The following is an 8,749-nucleotide window of genomic DNA, read 5'->3' as shown; positions in this document are numbered from 1 at the left end:
AGCATAGAAGCGCGTCACTGTGGGGGAGTGAGAGCTCACCTCGGATGTTCTGGAAACGTCTACAGTTTCAGTAGGGTCCACATCTCCATTTTGAACACGTGTTTGGCAATCGCATTTGTAATATGAGCCCTGCTGGACTCCTGTTACTGGCCTGTTGAGGTTTTTCTGACGGTGAACGTCAACTGAACGCGTCCCGCCTGGAATTGCCCAGAATCCCAGCCCTGGCCCCAGCCTCCTCTTAGGGTCGCCCCGGAACCCGGATGGAGGACGAAAGGCAGCCCGTGCACAGTTCTCCCTGCAGATGGAGCCCTCCTTGTCCTCGGCCCCCTCGGCCCCCTCGGCCCCCTCGGCCCCCCCTGCTGGGGCCCCGGCCCTCGGGGACAGCTCACGGGGGCGGGGCCGAGGCGCTCACGTGGCTGTAGGAATACCTGGTCAGGGAGGCCCCCGTGGTCCTGCCTTCCTCCTCCTCTCCCGCCTCCCCTCTGCCCCCCGGGGGGCCGGGCCTGGGGCAGCAGGGGAAGGTGGCCAGGAAGCCGAGGCGGAACCGTCTGTTCATGAAACAGTAGATGATGGGGTTGACGCAGGCCGAGGTGTAGGAGAGCAGGAGAATGAAGGAGATGGGGGTCCCGGAGAGGCGGCGCTCGGCCGAGGCCGTGTCATAGGCCCGCCAGGCGTTGGCGCTGAAGATGGGCATCCAGCACAGGAAGAAGAGGACCACGATGACCATGAGCATGCGGATCACGCGCTTCTTGGCCATGAGGTTGGCCGCCGAGCTGCTGCTCCGGGCGCGGCGGACTCCGCTGCGGGACAGCTGTTGAAGCTGCAGCCGCGGGCGCGGCTCCGCCCCCTGCAGGTAGCACCCGTCGCTGTCCTCGTATCGGCCACCGCCGCTGCCTCGGCTCGGCTTCCGTTCTGCGGGGGCAAGCGACATCGCCTATTGTCGGGGGTGGGCCGTGCGCGACACAGGGCATGGGAGCCCCGCCCCTTCCATCAAGGGGATCCCACCAGGGCGGAAAGGGCAGAGCTGGGCAAGCTAGGTAGCTGTCCGCCGGAGTCCTCTCCTTCAACCGAAAACCTACTTAAAACTAAGAGCATAGGGGCGCCTGGGTGGCTTAGTCGGTTAAGCGTCCGACTTTCGCTTAGGTCATGATCTCGCGGTTCGTGGGTTCGAGCCCCGCGTCGGGCTGTGTGCTGACTGCCAGCTCGGAGCCTGGAGCCTATTTCAGAGTCTGTGTCTCCCTCTCTCTCTGACCCTCCCCTGCTCACGCTCTCTCTCTCTCTCCTAGAAATTAAAAAAAGAAAGAAAGAAAGAAAGAAAGAAAGAAACAAACTAAGAGCATAACATGTAATGTATTACATGCATCGTATATAATCCCAAAATTATATTTCATGCATGTCAGGAGTAAGGATAAAAAAATTACGAATGCACGAACGTGCACACTTTTTCCTCTCTTTCCCCAGATCCTAAGGGGAAAGGGGCCTGCTTGCTGGGTAAGCCTCCAGAATGCCTTTACTGAGAAACCTGGATAATGAGCGGAAAGCAACAAAAACCAAAGAAACTATAGAGACATGTAAGTTACACACACGCTAAAAGAGTAGACAGAAGGCGTAGAGCGAGAAGGGCAAAAAGTTATGTCAACAAAGGTGTCGCCATATGTTTTAGTGGATCGTGGATTTCAATGCATGGGGAGGAAGTGAGGCCTTGGGGCAATTGCAATGTGACAAAGAGAGGGAGGAGAGAGGCGCCTAGGTGGCTCAGTCAGTTAAGAGTTGGATTCTTAATTTCCTCTCAGATCATGATCTCATGGTTTGTGAGATCGAGCCCCACCTCGGGCCCTGCAATGACGGTGCAGAGCCTGGTTGGGATTCTCTCTCTTCTTCTCTCTCTGCCCCTCCCCCCATTAATTCTCTCTCTCTGTCTCTCTTTGTCTGTCTCTCAAAACAAATTAATAAACTAAAAAAGAAAGGGAGGAGAGGATGGGGGTTGGAATTACAATTCACTTCAGTTGCTGAAGGGGTCCATTGGAATATAACACTGCAGGAGCGTGGGACACACGGGCCCTCAGCTGATAATCAGGTATGTGTACATTATGTCATTTTGTTCCATTCAGCACTGTTTTGAAAGGAACAATTTCTCCATTTCACAGCTGAGCAAGTACGGACACTGGGTCTCATTGACTGTGCCTCACAACACAGAGTCTCCTAAAAATACTTCCAAAAATCTCCAACATACACTCTCGGTGTATCTCTTTATGCTACAGGAAACATGCTTTTGTGATATTTTGGCATAAACGTACAGCTGAAAGATAGTTACCCAGAGCAGACTTCTTCTGGATAGCATCAAATTTTATTCCTTGGTAAAGTTCCAGAGAGATCAATCCGTACGCCACCATCATCACGATTCCAGGAATAAGAAAGAGGATGAGTAACAGGAACGTGTGCCTAATAAAATAAAAAGAAATTCAATAACCATCACCTCCAGTATTTCAAACTCAGATGGGATGGAATAAATAAGGTTCATCTCCATTTTAACTGATCTGAGCAAACACATTAATTACTAGTATTTAATAGACTTGGAAATTCCATGTCTGGTGGTTCAGCCATTCAAAGTTGTTTACATCTTTCCCTTTTTTCACATAAAGTCTTTTATGGAGGACTAGTTAAGTTGGAAAGGGTTGATGTAATTCTGCTCCTGAAACAATTCTTCATGGAAAACTAAGAAGAACTTAAGAATGACTAAGAGTATGTGAATAATCTCAATAAAGTTGTTACCAAAAATGCAAATAAACATTGACAAGAGCTTACATTTATCGAAGACTTACCATGCTACACACTAAGCTAAGCATTATGTATATAATGTTACATATATATAATATAATATATATATAATTAGAATTAACTCCCATAAGAATGTTTGAGGTAGGTACTATTTTCATTATGCCTTACATGAGGAAACTGAGGTGTTTAGAGATTAACCAATTTGTCTAAAGTCACACAGCTAATAGCAAAGGTGGAATTTGAACCCAAACAATATGATTCTAGGACTTGTGCCCTTAAGCATCACAATATACTACTTGCTGACTTTATAACAACAGAATCACTTGTTTTAATTTTTTTATTAAATTTTAAAAAATATTTATTTTTGAGAGAGAGACAGACAGAATGTGAGCGGGGGAGGGGCAGAGAGGGAGAGATAGACACAGAATACAAAGCAGGCCATGCTCTCGGAGCTATCAGCACAGAGCCTGACCAGGGGCTCAAACCCACCAGCCATCAGATCATGACCTGAGCATAAGTCAGACACTTAACTGACTGAGCCACCCAGGCACCCCATAACAACAGAATCATTAAATGCATAGATAGGGATGATGGAAAACCTCTTAGGTTTTGCAAAATACAGTATTCTGGCTGTTTCTGACGCCCCTGGCACAGTGATACACTTATTCTAGTGTCTGGTGGGGCAGAGCTATGCTCTCTCTAAACATGTTTGATTCCTGAAGCACCACAGCCTTCTTTATGAGTCTGGCCCCTAAATCATTTTTTGCACTCTGGCATGTGGAAGGTTATGCGATTAGGCCATAAAATTGTCAGAGGCTCACGGTGGCTGGGCCATTTCTCATTTCAATTGGACATGTTTTGATAAGATTCTTTTTCAAGCCTTGGAAATGTTTCTCTCATTTGGAACGTAATTCTTTGTGTGTGTGTGTGTGAGTGTGTGTGTGTGTGTGTGCATGCATGTTACTTGGTTGAAATGAAAAAAGGAAGGCAGAGAAAGCAGAGATTATCTCAGTTTTGAGCCATTTTTGGATATCGGGTTCCCTGATTCTAAAACATGCTTGGTATTAGTAAACATAATACCCTGCGTTTGTGAGCCTTTTAAGATATTTTATGACATTTTATACACATACTCTCATTTGAATCTTAGAGCCACACAATAAGGTAGATAAAAATATATACATATTATTAAATCCTGTATACATAAAGAACCTGAACCTCAGAGAGGTTACTTGAACTTGTCTACCATCAGTCAGCTAGGAAGCAAAGAAAGCAGTATTAGAATCTCACTGTTTCTTTTTTTTTAATGTTTATTTTTGAAAGAGAGAGAGAGAGAGACAGAGACAGAGACAGAGCATGAGCGGGAGGGGGCAGACAGCAATTCGAAGCAGGCTCCAGGCTCCGAGCTGTCAGCACAGGGCCCCAGTAGGTCTCAAACTCGGGTACAACGAGATCATGACCGGAGCCAAAGTTGGATGCTCCACCAGCTGAGCCACCCAGGCGCCCCTCGCCTATTTATTTCTAGTGAAGTGTTCTGTTTAAGCACCTTAACAGCAGCTCAAAAAAGAACCACATGGGATTTGGGATTCATTCTCTGCTTTAATTCCAGGTTTTAGGAAATTATGGGTGGCTCAGTCAGTTAAGCATCTGACTTTGGCTCAGGTCATGATCTCACAGTTCGTGAGTTTGAGCCCCACATCGGGCCCTGCATTGATGGCCTGGTGCCTGCTTTGGATTCTGTGTCTTCCTCTCTCTCTGTTCCTCACCCGCTTGTACGAGTGCGTGCACATCCTCTCTCTCAAAAATAAATAAACATTTTAAAAAGTTTAAAATTAAAAACTTAAAGAAAAGAAAAGAAAATCATAGTCCTCAAAATCGTCTAGCCAAAGCCCCCCTAGATCATCCAGAGGCATTCCACAGAGTGAGTAAGCAGAGAGGCTCTGTGTCCTCTAATTTTGTGACCTTGAACAACAACCTCTCCATGTCTCCATGTCCATGGGGACAAGAATAGTACCTACCCTATAGGGTTCTGACAAGATGAATTAAATTAATATATGCATGGCATTTAAAACAGAACACTAGGTGTTTGCTACCACTAGCATCCTAAGAAGACGTTAGAAGAATCCTTCTCCAAGTCTCCCAGAAACCGATCCCCCAGCCACTCTGGACAATACATTCCAGGTTTTGTAAAAAAACGCAAGGTCTCCCAAGTTGTGTTACACAAATAAACACCACACAGCCTTACCAGGACTGCTGCATCACGTCATTCGGCAGGAGAAAGCGGCACATATTTGCGGTCTGATTGTTATTTTTGGTAAAAGGCACCAGGTTGCTATAAATTGGGTACGGGGTCATGATGGTAAAGGAGAGGCACCAGGTAGTGGCGATCACCTTCAACGCATGGGATTTTGTCTGCCAGACCCGGGACTGTAAGGGCTTGCAGATTGCGCCATATCTTTCCAGAGATATGGCTACCAGATTAAAGGTGGATACACTCACAGAAGTGCCTGGGAAAGGAACAAAGAAATCGGTTACGACGGCTCTGAAATCCAGGCTTTACTTGCACATGATCTCTGCAAGGGCTTCCTATAAAGGGACAGCACTCAGAGGGCGGAGAGAGCTTATGTATGTATATATATTTAAAAATGATTCATTCTCAGCTTTGTTTCAAAAAGGATTTAAGGCAGTTAAGGAAATCTAATTACAAATACATCTGCTTTCCAATTTTTAGATAAGTTTATTGAACTTTGATTACAACCTACCTCCTGCTTAATAACCGCGGGAGGAATATATTCCTACCCCACAGAAGAGGTGTTTGAGTCAGCCATTTAATGAATAGCTCTAATTTTGAGCATAACCTGAGGCTAAGTTGACCTAATAACCTGGATTTTTAAGGACTGTGACCCTGAAAGGTCACTGGGGTCTGACCTGGAGGCATTAAAACTCTGAAAATTTCTAGTACAGATTTTTAAAGAATGCAATGTTCTAAATTTTAAAAAGTAGTTCATGGCAAACACACATAGTAGAGAAAGATGAAGGGTAGAAAGGCGCAGCGTAGCCAAGGGTTATAGGAGACTACAACTTCCCTTCCTGTGCTGTTTTGGTTTGCTGTATTTTGCAGAGGGAACATTTGTCATGAGTGACAAAGACATCAAAACACCTTTAAAACGTTCTTAGGCAGAGTCAATAAAAAGCTTATTTTCCTTAATTTTTGTATTTTGTGTGTGTATACTTATTATCCCATCTTTTCCCCTTAAAATTCCCTTTAATGATTCATTGGTGGATTCCATTAATTTTTTCTGATTATCTTTAGCATGATTTCCTAACCTTAGAATTAATCGAAGCTTAGGAGAAGAGGCTCTTAGCCTGAGCCCTTTTATGGATATAAATAAATTCTCTGCGACTGTCTGTAAAAATATTCTTTTCTCGAGGGGGAATACCTACAATATTCCTTAGAGACTTGAAGAAATCTGCAACCCAAAAACCATTAAATAAAAACTCATGTTCTGAGACAGGACAACTGTTTTCCTGGATGGTCCGCAAGGAAATAATAACATTTAGGCTACAGAGTGTAGCCCTAAAGCCCTTCCTGTCAGGTCTGGATAATGAGGATACTGTTATCATAAACCCACTACCACTCTTCCTCTTTCTCTTTTTGTTTCTTCTCCCCCCTTTTTTTTTTTTTTTTGGCTGCATATTACGAGATTAATGAATGTTAACTGTTAGGAATAGTATTGAGGAGAACACAAAATCAAGGGAAGACTAGAAATCACCAGATTTAGAAATCCAACAAAATTGGGGCGCCTGGGTGGCTCAGTCGGTTGGGCGGCCGACTTCGGCTCAGGTCATGATGTCATGGTTCATGGGTTCCAGCCCCGCATCGGGCTCTGTGCTGACAGCTAGCTCACAGCCAGGAGCCTGTTTCAGATTCTATGTCTCCCTCTCTCTCAGACACTCCCCTGCTCACACTGTCTCTCTCTCTCTTTCTCAGAAATAAAAATAAAACATTTAAAAAAATTAAAAAAAAAAGGAATCCAACAAAACCATTATGGTGTTCAAACACGTTCAGAATTACCTTGCTTTCCATTTGAGCTATTTTTAAAAACATTTTGGGATGGGGGTGAAATTCACATAACCTAAAATTAACCATTTTTGAGCAGGCACATCCGTGGCATGTAGCGCATTTACAATGCCGTGCAATCACACAAGTGTTCGTGTTAAATCTCCTTTCACAGACCCTGGTTAAGACTCTTAAATAATATTAGCATTAAGATACATATGGATGGGCCTGGAAAGCTGAGAGCCCCACGAGATGCTAGTAATTATTACTGCTTCATTGTTTAGTAATGATCCATTTCACTCGTAAGTCCATTTTTCTTTTCAGAGTTCTTGGTCAAGGACTGACACTTTCTTGGTTGTTTGTCCGTGGCACCCGGATCAGTGATTCATCCGCTTTGGGTCAGGGTTAGATCCCGCTTCCTCAATTGGGAGAAATAAAGGCTTTGAAAGCTTTCCGGTCATTGAAGACTGCCCTGGCCCAGCTCATCTCGCTCCACACATTTTGCAAGGCTTAAGTCGGAACAAAAAACAACCCTCCCTCTCTTCCCAGCCTCCTCCTCCCCTCAGCTAGTTCTCAGAATGGGTAGGAATGCGACAGTTTGGCAGACAGAGAGGACGGAGAGACATCTTTGTTCAGCTTCAGGATGGCCACAGCAGCTGGCCAACTGAGGCAGCGTCCTCACTCACCACGGTGGTGGCTACCGATCTAGGTTCAAATCTCTGCTCTCTGGTTTACCACCTGTGTGTCCCTAGGTATATTATTAACCTCTCTGTGCTTCTGTTCCCTTGTCGGCGAGACAGGGAAGAATAAGCGTATTATATTTCACAGGGTGGTTGGGAGATAAGATCGTGGGAGTAAAAGCACTTAGTACAACATCTGGTGCATAGAAAGTGCTCAAAAATACCAGCCCTTGTGATTGTGATTTATCATTGTCATCGTTTTGATTGGCAAAGGCAGAGAGCTGCCTGTCCCAGCCAGTCTGGGTGAGCGTAATGACCCGCAGACTCTGGGAGCAAAATCAAGGCCTCCTATAGTGCCAGAGCCCCCCACCCCCCACCCCGTCCCCCTCTGCCTGAGATGGTCCCAGCCCCTGGCGGGGAGCAGGCTGGGAAGTGAGTCCTGACACGGGAATCTAGAGCCGAGCCGGGGAAAGAAACTGGTTTTCACGCTAGCCCCTGTTCCCTGGGAAGGCGGGAGCAAGAGCAGAAAGAAACCCCCTCCACCACCCCCACCACCTCGGAAACCACTCGGGTTGGGCAGAGCCCTGAACACAACCAACGGCTTCCAGGAAGGGACAGAGCCGCTCGAATCCCTCTTTCTTTCTAGCCAAAGGAAGCAAAACCCACCTCTTCTGTGGTTTCTTAACAACTCACTCTGCTCTGAGAAACTGACCTCTGAAATGTGCCAGCCGGGACTGACTCCTGGGCACGCAGGAGGACGGACCTCTCTCAAAGCCAGCGCCTGCACCCCTGCACTCAGCCCCACACAGCCAGACGTTTCTGGGGTGTTTTGCACTCAGCAGGACTCCTGTGCTGAGGCTGTCAGGGGGGTGGGGGGGGNGCTGAGGCTGAGTGAGGTCTGGGGCGAGCTCCAGGGATAGTCAGCAGCAGCAACAACTCACCCATGAAGTAGGTGGTGGTCTTGCAGACAGCGCTGCCGAAGATGAAATCCTTGAGCAGGTTGGGGATGAGGTTGAACGGCATACAGAAGAGGGAGAGCATGAGGTCACTGACTGCCAGGGAGAGCAGGAAGATGTTGGTGACAGTCCTCATTCTCTTGTTCCGAATCAGCACCGTGATTACCAGGCTGTTCCCCAGGACACTGAGCAGGAATATCAAGGAATACAGGAGAATCTGCACAGCCGGCTGCCACTCTGCGCAGAGTAACAGGGACGAGACAGAGGGGCGGGGGGGG

At 46.6% G+C, this 8,749-nt stretch overlaps 1 protein-coding gene across 1 annotated transcript in view; it reads right to left on the bottom strand.

Moving 5' to 3' along the window:
- Positions 1-296: 296 nt before the first annotated feature.
- The window catches only part of CCKAR (cholecystokinin A receptor), a 10,969-nt gene continuing 2,516 nt past the window's right edge, over positions 297-8,749 (bottom strand). Inside the window, exons 3-5 of the mRNA XM_077776581.1 lie at positions 5,021-5,282; positions 2,315-2,442; positions 297-912 (exon numbers count right to left, since the gene is read on the bottom strand). Coding sequence (XP_077632707.1) covers positions 386-912; positions 2,315-2,442; positions 5,021-5,282 — 917 coding nt within the window. The 3' untranslated portion in view covers positions 297-385. The remainder of the gene's footprint in view (positions 913-2,314; positions 2,443-5,020; positions 5,283-8,749) is intronic.

The sequence above is a fragment of the Crocuta crocuta genome, unplaced genomic scaffold (assembly GCF_008692635.1).
Source record: "Crocuta crocuta isolate KB4526 unplaced genomic scaffold, BGI_CrCroc_1.0 scaffold57, whole genome shotgun sequence".
Taxonomy (NCBI): Eukaryota; Metazoa; Chordata; class Mammalia; order Carnivora; family Hyaenidae; genus Crocuta; species Crocuta crocuta.
The sequence above is the reverse complement of the archived record's forward strand: the minus strand, read 5'-3'. Positions and strand labels throughout refer to the sequence as shown.